This window comes from Eupeodes corollae, chromosome 1 (genome assembly GCF_945859685.1).
Source record: "Eupeodes corollae chromosome 1, idEupCoro1.1, whole genome shotgun sequence".
NCBI lineage: Eukaryota > Metazoa > Arthropoda > Insecta > Diptera > Syrphidae > Eupeodes > Eupeodes corollae.
The window spans coordinates 96,820,843-96,847,854 of record NC_079147.1 but is presented as its reverse complement, the minus strand read 5'-3'; the positions used below and the strand labels follow the sequence as shown (position 1 = coordinate 96,847,854).

The window sequence follows — 27,012 nt, the reverse complement described above, 5'->3', positions numbered from 1 at the left end:
GAGTTTAAGAAAATGTCAAATTTGCTTAAGTTACTTGAATCCATTATGGTTACTTCTTGTTTTGACGATAACTTTTGATAGCTTTTCGTTCGGTTTTGACATTTGCTTACGTTCGGTTAAGTCTATTACAGTTGGGCCTTAACTCTAATAAAACCTACGGGCGACGACGTGTGATTATTATTTTAATAAGACTGCACTATGTATATTTTAACAGTTCAAATTGAAACTCTACACGAGTGATTCAAACGCATGATTAAATGAACTGGGTAGACTTTTTATAATAAAACTTTTTAGGGATAATTTCTATCAAGTAAAAATCCCTATGTTAAACTATTTGCTTTCTTTTTAATTAAAAAATGGTTGAACTTAGTCCCTTTAAAATACAGTTGTCGATACAAAATACAATTTGTAGATATCGGTGACATCCACCAATTTCTATGGCCGCGTTCAATTTCAGACAGATGCATCCGGATAAATTTTTGTTAGTCTTTCACGTGTATAAGAACATCTGATCCAAAACAGCTGCGACGTCAAAAAAGGAACCAAAAGGTTTCAAATTAGGTATCCAACACATTCAATAATTTATCTAAAGATCCGAATATCCAGGATAGCTTATCTAACACGACATTGAACGCAGCCAGTTATTTTGACTTTTGAGTTATTATAAATGGAGTGTATAGTCTTTCATACTTCTTGCCTCTGCAAAAAAACATTATTCAATTTTGTTATTTGACAGCTTAGGATCTCTATCTCTAATTAATTAATCACAAATTAGTCCCAGCCAAAGAATTTATTGCAGATATAATTTTGTTTTGTAAAGTATTGAAAAAGAATATTCTTTTCTTTGAGATTGAAACACGACTAGGAAATACCGGTGTATATTGGTCTCAAAGTTCTTAACTTCACAGTTGGCCAAAGCATTCCACATTCTCTATGTGCGGTTTAAGAAAGAATCTCCATATATTGACAATACGCCCGACATTGAGCTCAAGGGTAAACTGATAAGCATATATTACGGCTGTATTGTTTAAGGAGTGGAATGCCATTGGCTAATTTGACAGAAATTTTTTTTTGTTAAAATATCAGTAAAACAATGAAAAGTATATTACTATGCGACGGCGGCGGTGTCCGAGAGATGTAAATGTTTCGGTTATAGTTCTATCTATCCAAAAGATTTAAACTTGTTTTTTGGGCACCTGTCCAGATATGTGAGGTATATTCATGCTTGGACGGGTGAAGGCTTTGTAAATTACAGCAAGAACAGAAGAGGTGAAAAATATCTTGCACTGTCGGAGAAATCTTAAGCTCCTAATACTACTTTTGGCAATGTGAAATATGTCATCGTTCCATAAGAGGTGAACTGTGGTACAAAAACCGAGCGCTGAAAATTGATTAGTTTTCTGGATGCAAGTGCCACTCATGTATAGTATAGTGACATCTAGGGTTTTAATGTTAGTAGACAGCATTGACAGCATTTTGAAGCTTTAAATTATACGCGGTTAATATATCCCCATTAAAAAATCCTGTCGAGATTGGAATTTATTGACGTTAAGCCTAGTACGCTGCTGATGCGAAAAGAAAATTCCCATACAAAAATGACATGACGAAATCATAAACGAAAAATTTCGCTGTGCTTTTCGTTTTTTAGTAAGTTGCTGAACGACGAAATGTGTCATTTTAGTGAATAGCTGTACTAGATTTCTTTGTACAATACTCCACTCTTTTCGTTCTTAATTTAATTGCCCGGCAAAAAAAAAATGTAAAATAAAATGGATTTGTCTAGTGTATTCCAACAATACATTTCTGAATCGGAGACTCAGGATGTTGAAGATGTTATTGGCGATGTGCAAGAAGTGATGAAGACGAGCAGTGAACTTCAACTTCCCACAAATAAACCGAAGAAAAAAAATTGATTTCTCTTCGGAGGAAAAAAAGAAACTGCTGAACAAAATGTTAATAAATAGAATTCTTTCCCACTTTTGTTTATCAGCAGCTGACTGTCAGAACTTGTCAATTGTTTTTGACAGCTGACAGAATTCTCCACAAATATTTTTCCGCTGTGGTTTTCGTTTTCATTTTGCTCTGCACTTGTAAGCCTAGTACATACTTCCTCGTGAAGTGAATGTTCGCCAGTGGAGAAAGTGAACTTTTGACATTGCTCACTGGTACACATTTGTGAGTACACGTTGTCAAAGCTTCACCAACAGTTCCCGTACATTTTGCACGTGAATTGCCCGTGCACGAAAACTCTCCACTTTGTTCTCCACTCATCTTCACGAGCAAGTTCACGGGGGAACCAAAAACTGAAATTTGTATGGGTTCACGAGATGGTTCACAAGTATGTACTAGGCTGTAGACCACCGAAAAAATTCGTTTCACTTCAACTGCGTACAAGGCTTTAACATACGCCGCCGGTGAAGTTCCAGGGATGTGAATTTAGAAATGAATATAAAAAGCTGAGGGTATTGTAGTCAGCGAAACAGTTTGATGGATTAGAAGTGGCAGACAAGAGATCGTTAGTGAATATCAGGAAGAGAATCGGAGAAAAGCGGAGCGCTAAGAACACTAGCGTTTATTTTGTGAAATTCAACTATCCAACACAACTTCTATTGAACTGTAAAATATTAAGTGCAATAATCTTTCTCTCTCCAAAAGGATGGAAATATTTGTTCCACTAAACTGCCGGTCATTAAAAGGCTTCCGTTCTTCGAGATATTTCTTAATCAGCTAATTAATCAGCATTTTCATGACTTTGGAAAGAACGGTCGTTAGTGCTATAGGACGATAGTTGAAGAGGGAGGAGTATTGGCATTTTTTGGGGACAGACTGAACAAATGATTTTTCCATTCGCTCGGAAAGATGGAAAAGCTAACGCAGTGGTTTTGCCAGCATTGAAGATCACAACAATAGAGGGGATACTATCCGGGCCAGCGGATTTGTGTATGTCAAAGTCTGCTAAATCTAGAACCGTAAGTTCATAGGCCATTTGGTCAGCACCTTTGTTTAACTGAAAGAAATACTTATGCTGATATCCAAAATATTTTAAAGTTATTATTTACTTTTTTATCAAGGGAAACAATTTATTTAAATTCATAATAGTTTACTTTGTACACGTTTTCATAATCGGGGTGATAATGCAAGCAAATGTTACAAGTGTCTTACAATTATATGAATTTACAATTAAATCTTTATAAGCCATAAGCAAGGTTCAAATGACATAAGGAAGTTGAAGGTCCGTCAAGTTTATAGTACCTGATTGGCAAACTGTCAAAAAAAACTACCTTCGATTTAAGGCAACTTTATGGGAAAGATGACTGGAATGTTAGTCTTCCTTACTTTCAGGTCAAATTCACTTATGTCAAAATGACAGCTGATCATGTCTTTTCATTCAACTTAAATCTGAGCTTTATTACTCTGTTATGAAAAAGAAATAAGTTATATGCATTTCTTTACAATACAAAATTAAATTCGTGGTGGATTTAAAGCTTTGGTGAGGAATGTTATGTAGACAATAATGTTTTTGGTAGTTTTTGCATGATTAACTGAAGGAAGAGGTTAGTGAAGAAAAAGTTCCTAATTTAAAATGTAGGACAGTTAAAAAACTAAGTAGTTGCCTTCGGAACTTGACATCATATGACAATGACATTTTATGACATTACGGCGAACTCGAAAAGTGTGAATAAACAATTTGAAGTTTGAACACTGAAAGGTGCGTTCGAATATTTGAAGCTCATTGGCAGCTAACGTCAGACTCTTGAGAGATTTCACAAATTTTAAAATTGAGAACCGTCAGTACTTTAATGTTCTGGGACTTTTTTTGACAAAAAACTATTTCATTTGGAATTTGCATTTTACTTTTTTTGTTTCAATATTGCATATATTGAACATACGAATTAAAATACAAGTGAAAGTTACAAACGCCTTTAGCAGTTCAAATTTTATAAATTTTAAATAATTCGTACATTTCATAAATAATACGTTAAAAACACCATATTTGTATACTACAATTTCCCGAACATTTATAGAGGATACATGTGCAGGTATGTATGTATATTAAAGTGAATATGAATTAGGATTAAAAGGTCCTGAAAATATTGGGAAGGATTGGAACTGAAATGTGATTTAAATGAAAGAATATATAAATCTATATACAAAATTGGAGTTAATAAATTAATGTATTAACAAGAAAACAAACACAAATATTTCTTATAACTTTTCGTAAGTAACTTTTTCCAAAGAAAAACTATACTATGCAAAAAAGATATAACAAAATAAGTTTTTCTAATGAAGTAATAAAAATTTCCCTCTTCAGCCATATGTACAACACAAGAATTTCCCAACTTGTGCTTTTAATTTTGTATTCGAGAAAACATAACCTACAAATTTTGCAAAATCCAACTCGAATATTACTCTGGAAATAGCAGTACATAAGGTTTTCAAAGTTGTATAAATGGAAATCTTAGATAGATATTGAAAGAAAGAGAGCTTCTGCGCATTTCAATATAAAATACACATTTTAGAGAAAGAGACAATACTATAATATACCATGTCAAAAGAGACAGAGAGAATTAGAGAGAGAGAGAAAGAGAGCAAATGTGTATAGTACATTGTGTACTTAACTTTATGAAATACAGTTAAGTTTTCTCATCATTTTCACGTTTCTTTTTCTGAGAGTTTCGAGACAATAATTTTATGGTAAAAGCACTTTGGAAAATAGGTTTTCTATGACGTCGTCGTTTTGTCATAAAAATTATTCCCCTGGAAATTTTCTAGGTTGATATTTTTGTTGTTGCTTCTTTTCTTTAAAATACTATTTCCATAATTTGTTTTTGTTTTATATTATGGAAAGTCGTCATGTTCGGTTAGGTTATTATTGTTTGCATTTAAATCTTTCTTTTTTAAGATATGAAAGTACCTACAAAGTAAGTTCATACAATATTAATTTTTAAGTTTATTCTATGGGTGGATTTATTTAGATATAAAATAACTGCATTTAGTTTTTAGGTTGGTCTTTTATTTTCTTAACTTTAAAAAACCAACGTTAAAAATATCGAAAATAAAAAGAAAATATATGAGAACAATTTTGACATATCGTCTGCCAAAAAATGAAACTCACTGAGTAGAAAAAACTGCTTAACAGTAGCCTTTTCAAACACATTTTTCTATACAAAAAGATGAGCTCTGTAAGAAACTATTTCAGGTGCGTGCTTTTAAAAAGGTTTGTCCGGCAATCAACATTTTTAAAGTGTTAATTCTTAAAGTTTGTTTGTTTTAATCTAATAAGTAAGTTTTACTCTTGATCAAATAATGAAGACATGTCAAAGTATATGAAGAATGAACAAATTCAAATATTCAACTCATCCTTGCGTTAAATAAAAATACACAAAATTCAATAAATATTCAAATATGTTCTAGATTACGATGCGAATACATTTGAAATAAATTTTAAATTGAACTTGACAATAAAATTCAATCATTTCGAAATTCAAACATGGTTTATTCGATTTCGAAAAATTCGATATTTAAACTGTCAATCATAAGGATTTATCTATTTTTAGTGTGACTTTTGAGTAAAATGAAGAATTAGCCTTTTTCACGGGAATTATTTATCTACAAAAATACAATTTTTGAAGTCTATAAAACAACAGATAATTTCTTTTAATACAGCACTACATTCAAAATAAATTGTCCAATGACTAAAATTGTTCATGTTTCAAAAAGAATCAAAGTAAAAAGACTTTCGAAATTGAATCACTTTAGAAAAGTCATTAGTGTTTAGGGTCGTGGTTCAAGTAGGAAGGAGGCATCGTACGAAAATGTTATGTACATGAATATATTCGGTGCTTCAAAAATACAAATCGATTTGGTCGCTCTGAATATCCTTGATTTTCTGTACATTTTATTCCTATAGTTATATTAATTCCATTAGTTAAAATAAAATATCACAGGAAATTTGCTGTCCTTCAATACTAAGAAGAAGAAAGAAAATTTGTCCATAAATTCGAATTGTGTATATGTATGTACAATGTACATACAATATTTTGAAAAACCTTGAATCTCATGCTTTCATGATTTGAAAAATAAGGTGCTGATTTCGAATCAAAACTGATAGTTTTAGGTATCAACTAAAGTTACAGAAATATGTATCCTTCATAGGTTTTTGTATGATGGTTAGTGCGTTAAACAGTCATGTAAGAGGTCATGGGTTTAATCCCTGACTGTGCCATCTAGAGTTTTTTTCACGGGTACTGCCTCTTGCGAGGAATTGACAAATTCCACCAGAGTAATTCTTGTCATCAAAACTGCTTTCTCAAATTAGCCGTTCGGATTCGGTTTAAGACTGTAGGTCCTCTCCATACCCGAAAACAATAATCGCACATAGGAATGTTTGAGAGTTGTAAGTCACTAGGCCCTAGTTCTACACGGACTGTTGCGGCACATAATTTATTTTTATTTTTATTGAATAATCCGAAGAGATTATAGATTTCTAAAATCAACACAAATTTTATTGGAAAAAATAATTTCAAGAATTTACACAGCCTCAAAAAATCGAATAGAACTAAGACCATTGCAAACTTTTAAAGAAGTATTTGATTTCTGTGTTACAAAATCTCGTTGAGGAGTGTGAAAAAGTAACTTTTTAAAAAACGATACCTTTGCATTATTTGCGTATATGATGTACCTTAAAAACCACGCTTTTATCTATCTTCTTTATGGATATTAACGTTGCATATGTCAGCATCTATCTGAAAAAAGGAGACTCTCTAAACTGCACCAACTATAGAAGAATCAGTCTACTTAACATCGCTTACAAAATCTTCTCTGAACTAATATGTGAACGTCTAAAGCAAATCGTCAACAACCTGATATTTCCTTATCAGTGAGGTTTTACACAAGGAAAGTTCACAGTCGATCAATATTCATATTACGTCAGATTCTGGAAAAACCCCAAGAACATCAAATCCACATCCACCATCTTTTCATCGATTTCAAAGCCGCATATGACAGCATCTACAGGACGAGCTGTATAGAGCCATGTCTAGTTTTGGCATCCCTGCCAAAATCTTCCTTTTGTGCAGGATGACCATGGAGAATTCACGCTGCTCCATAAAGGTTGGAAACAACTTAGCAGATCCTTTCGATGCCAAAAAAGGTTTTAGACGGTTAATGATGGCAAAACAAAGAACTTGTAATACTGACACACGTCTTGGTCAAAACGTCACCATCGACAAGCGTAACTTTGAGGTAGTTAAGATTTCCGTCTGCCTGGGCTCCGCTGTAAACGCAGAAAACAAAACCAGCGCTGAGATCAAACAAAGAATAACTCTTGATAACCGCTGTTTTTTTGGCCTAAGGAAGAAATTGAGTACCAAAGCCCCGTCTCGAGGGACCAATGTGTCGCTATATAAGACGCTCATCATCCCCGGTTTAGAAGCATGGACTATGGAAACCAATGGTTCGTCTTGGAAAGTCTAAGAATCCACACCCACAGGACAGAACAGTAGAGGAAGACCGCGGAACAGGTTGGGCGAACAAGTGGAAAGTGACTCACCCAACTTGGAGCGCGAAACTAGAGATATCTAGCTAAGGACCGAGCTAAACAGAGAAGTTCGTTGGGTGAGGCCCTTGGTCAAACAAAAGTATAGCGCCACCTTAAGTAAGTATATGACAGCATCTATAGAGAGCAATTTCTGGTTTTGGCAATCTTGAATGACGATGTAGAATGCACCTACTCGACCAGGGTCCCGTCTGCTTAGGAAGATTAAGACCGCGACTCAGATGGTGTACGAAAAGCCCTCAACAAACTTTGCTTGCGAAACTGGACAAGAGCTAACTAGTGACCGAGCTGGCTGGAGACGCATGTTGGTCGAGGCCCAGTGCCGCAACCCTAACCTAACCTAATAAGAAACCGAAAAGAGCATGATGTGTTTTTGAATTAAGTATATGTAGTTTACTGTATAAAATACATTGCATTTGTTTATAAAATTAGTATTAGTCCATCTTTCGCTATTTAAACGACTGTAAACGTGCAGTTATCATTGGTTGGAGTTATTTTGGCACACATCATACGTAGACATCTTTCATTGAGATTTTCAATAAATTGTATTGCCTATAAAAATGTAGCATGTTAATAACGGTTTTTCTGAATTTTGTAACATTTATACCTAATTTTAGATTCTGACAACGCAAATCCTCATACTTAAGGATTATACTACTTTCAAAAACAACGGTTTTGTTATTAAATTAATTTAACTCAAAACTATAAGAATGGGGAGAACAATGTCGAAATCAAAATGCTTCTGAAAGTCTACATCAACATTCTCAACTTTATTTCTGTTCTTATGAAGTATTGTAAAGGGATGGTATATTTTTATATACAATGTTTATATTCCTAAAACTCTTTGCTATTTATAAACTTGTATTCAAAAACTTGAAAAAAAAACTAACTTAAAAAACATGATTTCTATTTCTGAACAGCGCAAAATAAAATTTAAAAAACAAAACAAAAATTACTGAATGAATTTCGTACAATAGAAAACATTATCCTAAAGATTTTAATATAATCCAAGGCATAAAATAGTGAAAATGAACCAAGAGAACGCATCGTCCATCACCATCATCGTCATGAGAAAATACACGCCACGCAAATAGGTAGTAACGCTACGTAACTACGTATATGTACATTGTATATAGTTGCCAGATTGAAATTAAGTAAAAGACTATATTTAAAATACTGACTAGGTAGATCTACATCAAGGAATCGAGAGGAGCGGGTCGAAGGCGAAATTGAAATTGAAATTGAAATCGAATTCGAAACATCAACAAGAGTAAGTGTAAGCAAAGCCAAAAATATTAAATGAAGGGCTAATTGTGCGTCATTAATGACCGCGACGACCATACGACTACGAGTACCGAGACGATGATGTTAACTTATTGACGAGGTTGATTATTTCGGTTCAGTTCAGCACGGCTTGTGCTGTGCCGTTACAAGGCGCTGCTGTCGATTTTGATTTCAATGTATGTCGGTGCGAAGCGATGCGATGGTGCGTCAGAGAAAATAAACATTGAAAAATGTTTTGTAAGAAAATCAATATTAAAATTGTGTGTAAAGTTCAGACATTGTGTTCGCACTTACACTTTACACAGAAGAATGACAAGATTGGTTTAGGTATTCAAAAAAAACATGATCCATAAAACGTTAAAAAGGTTAAATTTGAAGGGGGACTTCTTACATATACATGTGCACGAATATCGTAAGCTTAAGAACGTTGATCGCTAAAATTATACATACAATGTATCTCTTTTTCTGTTTTTTAGTAAAATGACTAATTTTTTGACACATTTAAAAAAAAATCAAAAACTCAATCCCCTGAATTATAGCTAGGGTTCTCCGAAAAAAAAACTTCAAATCAATGAGTGCTTATTTCATTGTAAAACATACGACATCAACTTTGGAAAACAATATGTTCCGGTGGCAACTTTCAACATGAATCCACTATGACATTAGCAATTAGCAAAGAGCTCATCTTTCACGTGGCTCCAAAAAAAAGGTCTAAGGATGTTAAATCTTTAATCACAAGTTCTCGATGGTTAATTGTGATCACCTTTTTGAAACATCACGGTCATTAAACTTGTCTTCAAAACTTTTGTGATTCAATTTTTAATTTTAAAATTTCAAAAGATTACAGCATTAAAAGTTACAAATCCCGAAATAGTGGGGAGAATTTTAAATGAAAAATGTTGACAAAAATAGAAGTTTCGACTCTCTGATTTGGTAATCTATCAGTACTCAGTGAGGGAGCTTTTCTTTATTAATTAAGAAAGGATTGCAAATTTGTTTAGTAAGTTGTTAAATAACCATTGATAATAATATATTTTTGAAAAAGTTGTGAACCGATTCAAAATTCATCTTACCCAAGGGCTTTTACCTTAAGCTCAATCATATTTAGCAACGTGTATTTGAAAAAATGTTGTCTGGAGCGGTTAAAAACTGGCATTCTTTACAAGTTGCACGTGCTAAAGTCGTTCCTACACTACTCTTAATATGTTTATGGCTGAATCACAAACACGCTTCAGCTTCGGCTTCGCCTGTGCTATAGTGGGCCTGCTTAGAGGTTGCTTTGAAAGAAATTTCTATTATTTCATCCCTCCAAAGAGCAAATACATATTTTGTTTGTTGACATTTTTTTACAGCCTTTGAGCTGTCAGACAAAGCAAATGTTCAAATAATTGAACTAGAGCTTCCATTTGGAGTCCCATTACGTTCATTTTCTTACAATTGTCAAACAAAACGTGAGGTCAAAGCTTCATTGTGATAGCATGCATTGAATTCCTATGGCTGAACTCGTGAACGTCAGGTGAAGCCGAAGCTGAAGAGTGTTTGTGATTCAGCCATTAACTACTCAAATGGCGTTAGAAAAAAAAGGAAAGAATTTAAGAAAAGATACCGAAGGACCGTGGATTTATAAATCTTCAATTAAAATGTAGGAGATAAACATGGTACCCGTGACATGAAAGTTCGTGCGTAGGATCCCTGTGGTTCATCCTCTCCCGAAACCCGAAATAGGATAAGAATTAGCAAAGTTTTCCAGAAGATCATCAATAGGACTCTGAATAAGTGGGCTGCGGAAAAGAAAATAATTCCCATTAAACAGTTCGGGTTCAAGGCGGGTCATGACTCAAATTATGCTAAACTTGTTTCTGATATGCAATGGAATAAATAAAAAAGAAAAACAATGCACAAGTTCTATCCTGGTTGATTTGGAAGAGCTCTTTCGACACCGTATGGTTACAGGGTCTTACTTTCAAACTGAGCAGACTTGGAATAAGCAAACCATTGATGTATATGCTTTATAATATGATTAACGGTTGAAAGTTTGTTGTAAAATTTGGAAACAAAACTTTTACCACAACATCTCAAATTAAAAATGGTGTTCAACAATGAGCGGTGAATTCGCTGATTCTCTTCAACATTTACAACATCGATCTGATATGTAGAGGGAATTGAGTACGCCGACGATCTAATAGCGTACAGAATGGCCCGAAAAGTTGAGGTTATTAGAATTACCTTGTACCGTCATTTCGACAAGATTCAGCGATAATGCGACGACTAGATATTGGAAACAAGTGTCTAGGAGTTAAAGACAATTCTGTTCCGAACTCGGTTGGCTAGAGCCGCGAGGGATACGTCCAAAAATTGGCGCAAGATGGTCATCGTTGATCTTCACGGGCAGCGATTAACATTTAACAAGCAAAAGTGCAGTGAAGTACCTCGGTATCTGGTTAGATCAGTATTTATATTTCGACAGACATATAAAGACTTCTCTTACAGGGTCAGAGGAACCTTTTTCTGACGAAACGGCTGTCTTACAGCACACAGGGACAATTTCGTCACTAATTATATGCTCAAGAACCTCCACCGAAAATGTGCAATTTGATCTCGTTAGGCTTTTTCTTGTAAGCTGCCTGAATCATTGAAAATTGGACATTGCGAATGCACTTTAACGACAAAAGTCGTGATGGGCTTTTAAATCATTTTATATTCCAAAAATAATGGCTATGCCCTACACATGAATACAAAATGTCGATGATTTAAATTCAAACATATGAACAGTACGTAAAAAATAGCAAATAAAACAACATTCCAAAAAATCCTCATATTTGTCACAAGACTTTATATTTTATTATTGCAGCTACCACAATTCGCGTAAGAACAAAGCGTCTTCTTTAAATACCTCAATTATCACACCTCTGTGACACACAATTTATACACATTATATGAAATGCAGAGACAAACAACCTACGTTTTTAATTTTTAAAGTAGACCGCCAAACAAAAATACAAAAATAAAAATACGCAGCACAATATTTGTTTTATATTTTTGGGATGTACTTCAAAATTTTTGTGTAAATTATTTTCACAAATGAAAATATTAAATCAAAATGTAAAAATTATACTTAAAAATATTCACAAAGGTAAAATAAAAATATAACAATAAAACAATAATTTACAAACAAAAATAAATATATTTAAAAAAAAAACACATGTAACATCTTTAATTTACGGAAGCATCTTGCCTTATTATTTATGTGTACAAAAAGTATTTTGTGTCTGTTCTATTTTTAAAAATTAAGTTGTATGAACATTTTTAAAATTAAAAGTGAAATTAATTGCATATTTCTAAATAGATTTACAAAATTATATTTTGCAAATTTTTTTATAGTGGATATACATAGATATTTAATTTATTAAGTTTTACTTTTATTTTTGTATTTGTTGTTTTTTTTTTATGTTTCAAGTGAAGAGAAAAATTCACAGATTCTATTTTTAATGAGATTTGTATGTGGCAGACGTGCCACAGAATCATCATCATCAGAGATTTTTGGACTCACTTTAATCTTGATTCACAACCCCCATTTTTATGTCATGATATTTGATTGGAAAAAGATCAAACGATCATTGAATAGAACAGAAAATAAATACGTAATTAAGTGAGAATTTATTGATGGTGATCTGCAGTTCAATCAGACCTAATTTAAAAAATAATACTTATATGACACTTTAAGAGGAGTGATGTTTGCAGTTCATTTTACAAAATGTTCGATTGTTATAAAAATCAATTATTTCCAATATTTTCTATCAATTTAAATGACAGCTGTCACTTTGTAAGCAAACATAATTTTCGTTAAATACGGTTTGTTTGATTACAATCCTTAAAGTGCTTTTTTTAAGGTTTAATCACAATGCTATCATGTAAAGGTAAAGCTTTTTTGACCGCTTAGAGGTAATCTTAACTTTAAATTACGTACAAGGCTATAAGGCCTCTGAATCTCTGTATCTCTTTCACAAATGTATAAAAATGTGAATTATTGGAAGATGTTAAATATTTGTAATTAAAATCTAAAAAATTAAAAGTTTAAAATGAATTGCTTCGAATAAAAATATTATATTGAAACTACTTAAAGAAACCTGGCAACCCTGTCTTTGCTGTCCACTCACCTTTAAGGCAAAAAATAAACCATAAACGATAAACGACGCGACAACGACGACGGCGAAGAGGCTTTGAATGTTTTTTTGTATATTCTTCTATTTTGTCTCTTAAAAATATTTATAAAAATATAAATAAATGCCAATGTTTTCTGTCTTCATCCCATTTGCAAATTCCGGGTGTTTTTCTTTTGTTTTGGGGTTAAAAAAATGATGTGCGAAGCAGAAATATGAAGAAAATTTTTAATTTCTAGTAAAAGAAACTTAAACTGACGCATCGATGCAATCTTTTCGAACTTAAAATATTAATAACGATTCGAAAAATATCAGGAATGTGCTTTAAAGCGAATTAGAAACGTTTTTGTAACGACAATTTTTACGAGAACGTTTATTATAAAGTTAAAAGTTAAAGTTTGTTGAATCACCAAATGAACTTGAGGTGAAAAACGTTCTTATTCTGACAGACTATTTGTAAAGTTTAAAAAATGTACACCAAACAAACCAACTAAATACAAAAACATTTAAGTTATTAAACTTCAATCAAACGCACCTAGAGCAGTTTATAAATGAGCTGTGAAACTTATTGGACTTTTATAAATGTCAAAGTGTCGTAGGTGTAGGTATAAAATAAAAAATAAAGCAGCCATTTCGTGAGTTTATATTTATTATAATTCACCAAAAGATATATTAGTTTGAAATTATAAACACAATCCTTTTAATTGCACTTGTTTTAAAAGTTGTTTTGACAACTCTAAGGCTAGTTTGTCATAGGATAAGATAAAGCTTACTAGTGGATCTCAATTGATTCACGCCATTGAACTTGATGAAAGATTTTGAAAAAACTTGACCATGAACAAATTACCTCTAAGGGTTGTCAAAAAACAAGGGAAGAATTCCCAAAAAAAAGCTAGCTGATATATTGTAACTCCTTTAAGCATAAACAAATGGCAACAGACGAAATTAACATAGCTTGCTCATAACGAGACTGTTTTTAAAAACGAGATAATCTGTATTTTAGGAAAAAACAAACGTATCTAAACAGTTAATAAAAAATAGAAAGAGTTTTTAAATAAATATTGGGTGATGAAAAGTGATTTTTAAGATGATTATGAAGTCTTGAAAAAACTTATTACTTAATCTAAAATTTAAAAAATTATGCAACTTTTTCTACACAAAACAATAGAATATAGAATATAAGGAAAACTAAGGCGCAAAGTTTTTAACGATTTAGAATTGTGTTTAAGATATTTTCAACAATTTAATAAGCTTATAAACGCTGATTAACCTAATTTCAAACCATTTTAACATCTTACTATATCTTAACAATTTGCTTAACTTAAAATCACGCAATGAAAATCTCCATATGAAATCTGTGTAATTATTCTTATAAAAGCAGTGGATAATATTTTCCAGTCAACAGTTAGGAATTTCAATTAACAGGTCCGTTTAAGCGTTTTTGCTTTGTTTATTTTTAGGAACTGTCACTTTTTAAATATGTTTAGATGCTCGTTTTGTAATAAAAGGCAATCCAAAATTCAATAGTTTGCTAAACAAAAAGAAAGGTTTAGAATTTTGGACACCCTAAGTAAATTGTTAAATATTTAGGAAACTGTAAAACCCTTAACATTAGTTTGTTTAAAATTTTACGCCCTAAATCTTTATAAACATTTATTATTTTTAAAAAAATAACTAGTAATTATTAATTAACTTTCTTAAAAAAATGCATCTTAATACGTCAAAACCGTGACAATTACTTATACCAAACAAGCCTAAATCTGGGGAACTGAACTATTAATTTTAAATGTCAGATACTTTAAAATGTCATATGAATTAAGGAAATCACTTATAGTGAAAGTAGTAGTTTTATAATTTTAATTTTAACTTTGAAAAAAACGTTAAGACAAAATTAGATACTAAAATCGTTTTTAATCAACAATATCATTTTTGGCTTTATATTTTACTAGATCTTAATAATCTTGTGTAAAAATTGCCAGTTTTTTAAAAATGTATGTAGGAGAATTTTAGCCTTGAGATATCAATCTAAAAACTTAAAATGGTTCATGGGTTTAAATTCTTGACTCAGCTTTTTTTGTATGTGTGTAAACCAAGATCCTTAAGCAAAATACGCCATGAAGTGGACTAAGCGATGCCGAATTCTTAAGAAAACGCCTTGACCTGAATGGCAGCAATATTTCGATATTCAATACTTCGACAAAGCCGTTGTCTCACTGACATGGATTCTAGAAGAAAATTTTTGCAAACTAAAATGTTGAGTTTACTTAATAATATAAAATGACAGTTGGATGATAGGCTAAAGAAAGGCGTAAATTCTTAGACAATCTATTGTTAAGGGTTTAACAATTTACTAAGGGAGTCCAACATTTTAAACCTTTGTTTTCGTTTTGCTAACTAGTAAATTTTTAATTGTCTTTTTTCAAAAACCATGTCTTAAAAGTGACACATCGTAAAAAAACAGAGCAAATACGCTTAAACGGACCTAATAATTGGTAAACTGTTGAATGGACCATTCCATCCACTGATGTTATAAGAATAATAATTCAAATGTCATATGGACTTAGCAAATTGCTAACATTTAAAGTAGCCATTCCCTGATTTAAAGTTAAGCAAATTGTTAAGAGATATTAAGATCTTAAAACCGTTTAAAATTAATTTTATTTTCACGAATTATCTGTTTGAGACCAACCAAATTGTTCAAATTTTTAAATTCCTCTACTACAACCATAGAATAATTTTTTTGGTTTGAAATCTCTTTCTGTCCGTTTCAATGTACTTATTTCAAGTAGATCGGATCTCGGGGACTTAAAACCATGTAATTAGATTCTTAAGTGAAAGAATTTGACACATCGGACCGAGAAAAAACTTCAATAGGAAATTGGCGAGTTTATATTTGTTATATTTCTTCAACTCGAATCATAAAAATGTTGTTTTCAGAATTTTTACATCAAAAACGATGAATTTGTAAGAAAAACGTTGCAACGGGTTATTTATTGTGCGGTTTCAAAAGTATAGGGCTGGAATTCGACTTCTGTTGTTAAATAAATTTTGTTCAAATTGAAAGTCTGATATTTACGAAAAATGGATCGCTTAGCTATCGTACAACTCATACAAATTGTTACTACAAAAATTATGATTCTGCCACAGCTACATATCATGCTTTAAGAGGAGATTATGGTTTACATAATCGTCCAACTACGCAAGCAATTGGAAAAATTGTGAAGACATTTGAAGAAATGTGTGCATCATCGCTCGTACCACTGAAAATATCGCTGCTGTAAGTGAAAGTGTTGCCGAAGACCCGAATGTATCGATTCCTCTTCGTTCTCAGAAATGGGGGCTGTCTTATGGCACATCAGGGCATGTTTTGCATTTGGATCTTTGTTCCGAAAATCCCCAAGTTATTGAAGAAGGGCCATTACATTCACAAGAAGTCACTGTTTGGTGCGCTCTTTAGTCCGGAGGTACATATGATTGGACCTTACTTCTTCGAAAACAACGGTGGAAGGAATGTCACAACATTCGTCAAGTTACGGCCAAAAAGTGGTCGAGAATTACCTCAAAGGAATTGCAAAAAACCCTTTAAAACATAAAAACAACAAGGCAGACGGGATAGATTTAATTCCAGCTGAATTTTATAAAAACTCATCCCCGTCTTTCCTAAATCTTCTTCTTGATTTTTTTAATAAGCTTCTTGAAAAAGAAGAAATACCTCAGTCATTTTTAATGTCACAAATTTGTAAAGTTTTTAAAAAAGGAGATCCTATCTCACCAGCAAACTATAGGGGCATTTCGATTCTTCCTTGTTTGAGAAAAATATTTACCCAAATTCTATACTCCAGGCTTATCAGGCGGGTAGAAGAAAACAAATTGCTAAGCACTTTCCAAGCTGGTTTTCGCTCTGGTCTCTCAACTGTGGATTAAAACTTCGCACTCTCCAATATAGCAAAACGTTTCATCGATAACAAACAAAAACTTTATGTCTTTTTTATTGACTTTAGGGCATCATTTAATACTATCAACTGGAATTCACTAATTTAAAAATTATCAAATTTAGGTATATCGACGAAATTTTTAAGACTCTATAAACTTCTCCTCACCAATACTTGCGCTACTGTGTCAAATAGGAGTTCCATATCCAGCTTCTTTAACACTGATTGCGGTGTGCCCCAAGGTTGCCCCTTAAGACCGATTATGTTCGCCCTTTTCATTGACGATGTCTCCCGTGATTTTCCTGGGGGTGTTAGGTTTGGAAATCTACTTATTAAGGTACTACTTTATGCTGCCGACGTTATTGTTTTGTCGGACAACCTTACCACATTACAGTTACAAATTAATAGACTTAAAAACTTTTATGATAAATGGGACCTGAATATAAACACCTCAAAATCAAAAGTTATGATTTTTGAAAGCACCCGTCAAAGGAGAAACCCGCTAGAAGCATGGTCATTGGATCGTGAACCTATAGAGGTGTTTAACCAATTTAAGTATTTAGGTGTTCTATTTTGTAGCAATCTAGATTTCCGGCCCCATGTTAAGGAGAAATGCTTATCGGCAAGAACTGTAATAAACCTTATATGGAACAAAATCTTCTGCAATAAGTACATAGGCATCTCAGCTAAATTTAGAGTTTTTGAAGCTACTATAAAGTCATGCTTATGCTATGCCAGTCAAGTTTTTGGTTACCAAGTTCTCGATGAATTTGAGATAGTGCAACGCTTCTTTTTTATACGAATATTTAATCTTCCAAACTATACACACCATCAGGGATCCCTCCGATTTTTCTAAAAAAATCTAAAAAATCTTAAATTTAATGCTGATTACATGGTAAAAGAATTGCAAAGGTCAAATGAAAATCTTCATAAGCAAATGATGGATTTCGCATTCCGAAGGAATTTATCGCCGTTTAAAGAATGGTATAAAATAGCAAATGCGCACGGATTTAATCTAAATCTTGGTACAACTTATCTTGATAATTGGAAAGGTAGGTTTCATTGTATCTCAAGTTCTTGAATAGGGCTCGAACCTCTCCAAGCAGATTGGTCTACAGGCAACTCAATCAAACTTTGTTTGTAAACAATTATTTTAATAGTAATCTTTCTCCAAATCAAATAGGTACTTTGTTTAAAGCAAGAACTGAGATGCTAAATCTGAATTACAAATCTCACAGAAATGATAATCCCAGGTGTAACCTCTGCAATCGAAATGAAATCGAAGATGTCAACCACTTTTTAGCCGTTTGTCCAATTCTACAAGAACTCCGAAGACTTTATTTTTCAAAAAGCTTTCTCAATCACCAGGAAGCGTAACACATTTTAAACGGAGAGTGGGGTTGGAAGAACCTCTACAATTTTATTGATCATGCCTTAGATTACCGAAACAGTTTTTTAGAGTAATTTTAAATTTTTAAATATACAAATGTATATTTATGTATGTAAAGATGTAACGAGGAAATATATATTATTTAAATTCAATTTCTTTATTCAACTGTCTACATAATCTATTTATAAACTTACTATAATCTTAAACTTTCTTTTTTTTATTCTCGATAAATGTCAATTTTCAGGCAGATGGCAAATATATTTTTTGCAATGCTATTGTTCTTATAAAATCGCATGGTGTTCATTTAAATGATGTAGTTTTTCACAAATAATGTCAGAGTTCAAACTTTATAATAAAAAAGAAATATCATGAAAACAAAAACATTTCATATGTTTTTTATAAACGTTTACTTTTGAAAACGTAAAATGGATAATCGTATATTTCTTAGATTTCTTTAAATCGAATCATAAAAAATGCTGTTCTCAGAGTTTTGTTATCAAAAACGAGAAACGTTGTAGATACAGAAATATCTGATAGCCTAGAAATTTAAACTCGCCAAACCGATAGATCGAAATTACTTCGAACTGTCAAAATTGAAGATTCATCTACTTTAAAGACTGTCTCTTAAAAAAAAAATAATTTGCATTGGTTGACCTACAAAGGCACTGTCAAAACAACTTTTTCAAACTCTATCAATTTCATTTACAAATGTCAAATATTCAAAACTTAAATCTATATCTTTTTCAAATGTCAAAAAATTCTAAATTGTGATCTATTTTCTTTTCAAATGTCAACAAATTCTGAACTGTCATATATAGTCCATATGATTATTCGCAGCAAGCAATACAGAAAATTGTTGTTTTTTTTTAGTGAAGATGAACGCAGATTTTATTTTCCGAAACATTTTTCGAAAGACTAAATCGAACATACCCTCGCTTGACTTAGATGTCATTTTTATTTGTCCCTAAAATCTTAATTTCAAAATATTTGACATGAATTGAAGGCAATACCAGCAATAGCTCTATTATTGTTTAATAGTAAGGATTTTATAAAAATCCTAACCATCTATTCCTTTTTTGAAAGATTATGGTAAAAGAAAAAGTCAACGTTTAAATATCATAAAGCAAAATCAATCCTCTCGAAGTATTTTAATTTGATTAAAAATTACTATTCTTTGCATATTTTTCATCATCTTCTTGTTTTTCTTTTGGAAAATCAACTTTTATAGAGATTTAGATTTGTGTGTATATGCGCGGCGCTCCACCAGAACTAGGGTTATTTTTCTGTACATGTGTACAATTTTCCAGATAAGAATTAACTTTTCCTGATTATCGATCATTTTCTCGTGTAAATTGAGGAGTGTGTACACTTGTCTCGTTCGTTCATTCGGATGTTTCGTTCGTTTTCATTCGTTCGTTAGTTCGTTCGTTCAGTCGTTGATTCGTAAGTTTTGAGTTAACTGAGAAGAGGTTATCAATTTTTGTTTTATATTATTTTATTTTTTGTTGTTGTTGTTGTTGTAGGTAGTAGGCAAGTGTATACATTTATATACATATATGAGATGGAAAATGTGTGCATAGGTATGTGTTTGTCCTATGTCTACTAGTGAAAAGTTTGGTATACCAATATTATATATTTTCTCGCACAACCCTCATCAGCAGCAACATGAAAATTTCCGGGGGTGGTATTGTAGGTGAGTAAGTAAAATGTAACACGAAAAAATAAAACAACAACAACAAATATAACCAAGAGAGTAAACTTCCAAAAAGACAACTCTATACTTGATATTATAGAGAGGTAAAGCCCCTACAACCTATACAACCCCCTACCCTTAAAAATCTTTTGATTTCCATTTCAAAGTTTTCTATAAACAATATTTTTGAAATGTGAAACAATTAAACGAAACAATGAATTTGTTTGATGATAAAGAAAATATGGGAAAAGTAATATTTATAAGATCCAAATAAATAAAAAATAAAAGTTGTTTTTCAAAATAGGTACCTTCGCATATATATCCTTGTCCGATTAAACCCCAAAGCAAATCCGAACAATGGTGGCAATAAGTTGGCTTATGAAATGTCTTCTTCCCAAATGAGTGTCCACCATCCGCCATTTTGTGCTTAAGCTAATTTCTTGTATGGATTCCACGATTCCACACTTTGCTGATGGACTGGACTGCCTTTTAATATTATATGAGTGCCTGCTGATGACTGATGGGTTCTGTGCTTCTGCCAAGGGCCTGATGTAATGCCACCCGAGTTTATGTGCGGAAGAAAACGACAACGCCGCCACCGATATAGAAGACGAAACTTCACGCTCCTCGGAATGGACTGATCAGGTGCTGATGACCACGACAGCAACAGCAGCAGCAGCTCCTCGACAATGATGTTGATGATGATGATGTAGTAAAAGATGAAGATGATGATGTTGCTGATGGTGATACGACATCTTCATCCATTTTTCATCATTTTATCATTTGGTATGTTTAACACTTTGTTTTTTGGTTTTTGTTTCTTTTTCTTTCTTTTAATAATATAAGCGTATTTAAGAAGGAGAACAACTCATTTGGGATATTTTTTGGGACTATTTTATATCTTTTCTGTAGGTTGATTCGTTTGTTGTTATTGGTTTTGGTGGTTTTATTCGTATCACCCGTTTTGTATTCCTTTTTTTCTTTTTGTTAATTATATTAAATAGAAAATATTTAAAATTTTGTATCACTTTTATGCTGTTTATGTTAAGTTTGCACGATTTTTAAACACTGCTATAAGAAAAATTAAAGAAAATCAAAAATAATATACAAAAAAAGAAAAGGAAAAACTTGACACCGAGTTATAAATTTTACTCCGGATAATTATTAATCCTTGGAATTTGAATTTTTTAAGTTGTTTTGTTTAAAATTTTTAATGAAAAATACCAAATGTGTATAGTATTTAAAAGTTGAAGAAAATTAACCCGAACACACCGCGCCCCCCAACAAAAAAATTTTGACGACCGACACACAGAAGTTCAACCTTCTGTTCTTTCTTATAAATTTTGCTCCCGTTTTGTCCCGAATTTTGTGTTCGAATCGAGAACTATTTAGTCGGTTTTCATATAATTTTCCAGAGAGGGATTTTAAGCTCTCTTTATAGCACCTTTTTGTCTCTCTCTCTTTCTCTCTTTCTCTTTTTCTCTATATCTATCGCACACAGAAGACGAAAATCTCTCAAAAGCAAATGCTATTATGGAGTTCTAATTTCCTAACTCAACATTTAAGAAGGTTTGAAACGCGGTACTCTAAAAATACTCCTGTCTTTTTTTTCAAAAAAGAAAGGAAAAATTAGAGCTTTCGCAGTCTTGGGAAATTTCCCATCAACTAAGTTTTACGAGAAGAGAATGAGAGAGAAAAATGTATATTATTTTGGAATTGGAAAATCCTATGACTGTGTGACACACTCTGACAATGTTTCAAAAATGATTTCTTTTCTTATGATGAGTAAAAATTTATTATTTTATTATAATGTTAAAATTGTTTGTATCCTTTAGAATGATATTATTTTTGGTTTCATTTAAACTTTAGCAAAAAAACGAAAAAAACCAGCCTCCCAAAATATGTATATTTTTTTTAAAATTAGGTTTAAAAATGTTTTTCTTTTTTATTAATTTATTTTTGATTTTTTAATTAATCACAAGAACACTTAACAAAAATCACACTTATAACTCATTTAAAAAAAATATATTTCAAAGAAAAGGAATTCTACAGATGTACAGATACACATTGTATCTTATATCTTTTTTTCGGCACAGTAACTTTTTTTTAATGAATAGATATACATATTTCTTCACGAGATTTTCTTTTCCGAAAACTGAAAACTCAAGATGATGAGATGAGGATTTTGTGTTTAAATAATTTGATAAATCCTTTTAATCCTTTTTCACCGCATTTTAAATATTATTATTATATGTATATATTATTTTCTTTTTTGTCGATTTCACAAGGAAAATTGATTTCGCGAATATATATACATAAAGTGTATATATGTAAAACATATACTACTCGTCGTGAGTCGTTCGATTTAAAAATGAAACTAACTTTTCCGTTTGGTGAATAATTTTCTTCTTTTTTTTTTCTTTTTATTTAAGGAACAAAACGATTTTTCTTCTTTTTTTTCCAATAAATATTTTCCATTTATTTAAAATATTTTTGTTTCTATTAAAATATATGTATGTATATATATTTTTTAAAATTAATTTTGTTTGATTAAAGGAAAACTGTGTGTATTATTTTGTGGAAAATGTTCGACTAGTTTTTCATCTGGTAGAGAAAAATCGTTTTTCTTCTGGTTCTGGTTGTGCTAAGAGAGAGCACACCTTTTTGCCTGGCGATCTATATTTTCTTTCTGTATTTTCCTCAAAAGAAGGGAATAATTTTCCATACAATACAACAACAAAAACAACAACAACGAGAAAGTTCACACAGATACACAATGCTCAATACACTCTCAATGGGTTATTGGTAAATTTATACGCACAGACTCTTGTCGGTTTTTCTTTTCAATTTTGTCTCTATTTTATTTTATATTGTTTTTTTTCAGTTCTTTTTGAAAAACTGTGTTTTGGAAAGTTTCAATATTGAGAAAATTAGGTTTTTATTTTTACTTTTTCTAGGATTTACACGGGGTGACTTTTTACTTTTTGAAGTTTCTTTCTGGATCAGCCCATCGCCGTGGTCGGCGAGTATAAAGGGAAATAAATGTTTTTTTGTTGCTCTCTGTGGGGGGGGGGGCGGTAGATTGGCACAGCGGATACGCAGTGAAAAACTAAGATTATCTCAGAACACACAATTTTGTATTGTAGAATTTTTGTTTAGTGGAGTATGCGCGTGATTGATTTTTGGTGGGATATTCTTTAAAAGATAGGTACAACAATATTACAATATTGCTTGTTGGTTGGGAAAAGATAGATGGATATAGTGCTTTTTTAGGATATGTGGATGGAAATTGTTTTTCAAGACTCAACGAAATTTAAGTGGATGTGTAGATTGTGTGGAATTCAATTTGGAGGAAAACTATTTAGGTAGAAAAGTTAGATGGCAGGATGTGATTGTTTGTTTGACAGACTAGAGACTGTATCATATATACTTTGAGAATAACTTAATTGTTCTTTATCAGAAACTTAATCAAAGTTGATTTAGAGGACCAAAAATAATTTTAAATAAAAAAGAAATGTTTTTAAATACGAATTATTTTGGCGCAAAATTTTAAACTACACTGAAAAAAAAGAACATATCATTTTGATATTTTTTCAATATCAATTCACATATCATATCAATTTCACTAAAATTGCAGTAAAAAGTTGTTATTCTGATATAAAAAATATCACGATTATATTTTTCATATCAGAAAAACAATAAAATATCAATTTATCAAATCATTTTTTTACATTGTAATATCAATTTTTAATATCAAAACTACTATCTCCATTACTAATATCATTTTCATAATAAAAATGTAAGATCTACTTTTTTCAGTATCAAAATGGTATTAAAAATATAAATATAGTATATTTTTGATATTTTAAAATATCAAAACCAAAGTTTTTTGAATATCAATTCGACACACCACATTTTATGTTACAAATTTTGATATTTAAAATATCAAAACAACATTTTTAAAATATCCGTTTGATATTAAAAATATAAGTAGTATATTTTCATATTTTTAAATATAAAAACAACATTGTTTTAATATCAATTTGATTGGAAAATACATTTTTTTGATGACTTAAAATATCAAACTTTCCTATCGATTTAAGTACCCTTTTACTTTTTACTCAGTCATTGATTTTAAACCGGTGAAGTAAGATATTTGTGATTTCGCTTCGCTGAATTCTTATATTAATAACAGTTTGAGTGGAAGTATCGGTGACGGTGAAAAAACTTTTGATAATTCCGAGTGCTCTGAACTTCAAAAGTTGTTAAAAGAGTGGAACTTGGAAGAAACATTTAAGGATTTAAAATGTAAGTATTTAGCCAATGCCAAGTTTTCTTAAACCACTTTCTTGAAATTCGTAAATGTTAATAAATATATGCTTGTTTTTAATAGCTTGTGGAGTAACCATCAATAGGCTTAGATATTTATTAAAAGAAGACATCGATGAAATCTTCCCAGGACGGGAAAATATAGGACTTCGTGCAGAGTTTAAGCACAAACTTATGTCATGGAAGTTTAAAAATGTAAGTTTTGAGTTCGCAATAACATTTTACTTATTTATCGTATGCTCATATTATAATTTATAAATATAAATTTTCCCAAAGGAAATCCCAACCGCTTCAACTGTTACTTGCAACTCAGATGTTTGCAATTGGCTGCCAAATCAATATACAAGTGCCTCAAGCACTTCTAAATCGACCTGCTCTGCTTCTACAAACAGAAATGCAAATTCTGTTATTAGAAATAAAACTTTTTGAAAACAAATAAAACTTCTTGGAAAATTTGAACGTTTTTTTTGTTTTAATTTAAAAAGCTCGAAATGGATTGAGATTAATGAAAAACGTGAGTATAAGTATATTAATGTTAAATGGATATTTTTAAATATATGTACGTAATTTAAAAGCATCAAAGAATAATATCAAATTAAAATTAAATTATCAAATTTACATTCAAAAAGCTATTATTTTGATATGATAGACATATCAATTTGATATTTTTAATGTTTTTTAGACAGGTACTGAAAAATTGATATTTTTAATGTAAATGAGAGATAAATATTATTAAATATATATTTAAAAATATCAAAAAATAATATCATTCTGATAATTATAACGTTAAAGGGTAAACAAAATTATCAAAATAATATTGATATTTGAACGTCATTTTGATATTTAAATTAATAAATTCACATTTAAAAAAATGTTATTTTGATATGACAGACATATCAATTTTTATATTTTTAATGTTGGACGACTTTTATCACCGAAAAATATCAATTTTACAGTTGTATTATCAACATTTTTTTTTTCGGTTTATTGACAAAATTTCCATTTTTAGCAATTTACTAGGCTAAACAGGTGATTTCGCTAAGTTTGCTCACTAGTATAAGCAAAGTGAACAAATTTTGAAATGTAAAATATTACGCATCGTTGATGAGCTTCAGATATTTCCAAATGAGCAATTTGGATTCAGAACGCATCACAGTACTCCTCGACAGGTATTTAGAGTCTGTGAACAGATTAAAAAAAATCGATCTTTTCTCAAATCGACTGGGCTTATTCTACTTGATATCGAAAAGGTATTTGACTCAGTTTAGCGCTATGGAATTGTGCAAAAGATGGTATATTTTCCAGGAATTTCCCAGTCCTCATCTATCTCTACAATTTTTAAAAAAGGTGACCCTATTTTACCTGAAAACTATAGAGGCATCTCTGTGCTTAGTTCTCTAAGGAAATTATTTACCCAGATCCTCTACTCCAGGCTTGTAAGATGGGTCAAACAAAACAATAAAATAAGTTGTTTTCAGACGGGCTTTCGAGCTAATCTTTCGACAATCGACCAAATTTTCTCTCTCACGAGTGTTGCTAGGCGTTACTTAGAGTAAAAAATAAATCTTTACCCTTTTTTCGTTGACTTTAAATCAGCATTTGACACCATTAACAGAAGATCTCTACTATATAAACTTGCAGCTATCGGGCTATAGACAAAATTTATCCGCATCTATGAGCAGCTGCTCTCAAATATGACAGCTGTAGTTTCAAATGGTCGTAGCAAATCGAAACCGTTTAGTTGTAATACAGGTGTGCCTCAAGCTGCATTTTAAGCTCGCTTATCTTTTCACTATTTATAAATGATATTGAAGACTATATCCCTGGTGGTGTTACTTTTGGTGATTTATCTATTAAAGTTTTGCTCTACGCCGCCGATGACATGGTGATCTTAACTGATAATGCAAAAACACTTCCGGTTCAAATAAACAAATAAAAACAATTTTGTGATCTATGGGATCTCCAAATAAACACCTCAAAGTCGAAAATTATGGTCTTTAGGTCCCAACATCGTAGCATTTGATCCGACCGCAACTGGACCCTCAATGGTTCTAACTTAAAAGTGGTGAAAGAATTTAAATATTTCGGCTACACATTAACTCATAACCTGAATTTTGGTATTCACATAAAAGATAAGGTGAGAGTTGCAAAAACTGCAATAAATTGTATGTGGTCAAACTTTTTTAATAACAAACTTGTAGATCCTACGTCTAAGTTTAAAGTGTTTGAAGCAACTATCAAAAGCTGTTTGTGTTATGGCAACGAAGTATATGGGTACAAGCAAATAGAAGATATCGAAGCTGTCCAAAGATATTTTTTTCAAGCGTATCTTTAGACTCCCAACTAACACGCCCAATTATGCTATACATATTGAATCGGGACTTGCTCCAATATTTATTATGAATTTAAAAGCAAACGCGTCGACCAACAATTTGCAAAAGAGGGTCGTATTAGTGTGTTTTAGATGCCGGTATACCCATTTAAAGACTGGTATGATTTGGCCTCGGCACACAACTTTTCTCTGTCTCTATCTGTTGATAGTTTAGATACGTGGACAAGCGCTCTCTACGACTGTATATCTACCATTGATGATCACTTGTCTGTGTCGAGATCAATTTACAGTAAACTTAAATCGCATTTGAAGAATTGCTAATCATTAAATTCCT

General features: G+C 31.6%; 1 protein-coding gene across 4 annotated transcripts in view; it reads right to left on the bottom strand.

The window, feature by feature from the left end:
* LOC129942687 (diacylglycerol kinase theta) overlaps positions 1-22,811 on the bottom strand; it is an 89,863-nt gene extending 67,052 nt beyond the window's left edge. For 2 of the 4 annotated variants that reach the window (XM_056051730.1, XM_056051729.1), the window contains exons 1-2: positions 22,400-22,810; positions 20,326-21,088 (exon numbers count right to left, since the gene is read on the bottom strand). In XM_056051730.1, coding sequence (XP_055907705.1) covers positions 20,326-20,437 — 112 coding nt within the window. In that variant the 5' untranslated portion in view covers positions 20,438-21,088; positions 22,400-22,810. Of the gene's footprint in view, positions 1-20,325; positions 21,089-22,399 lie in introns of all 4 variants that reach the window. The other 2 variants (XM_056051728.1, XM_056051731.1) reach the window with 2 other exon arrangements.
* Between the last annotated feature and the right edge of the window lie 4,201 nt (positions 22,812-27,012).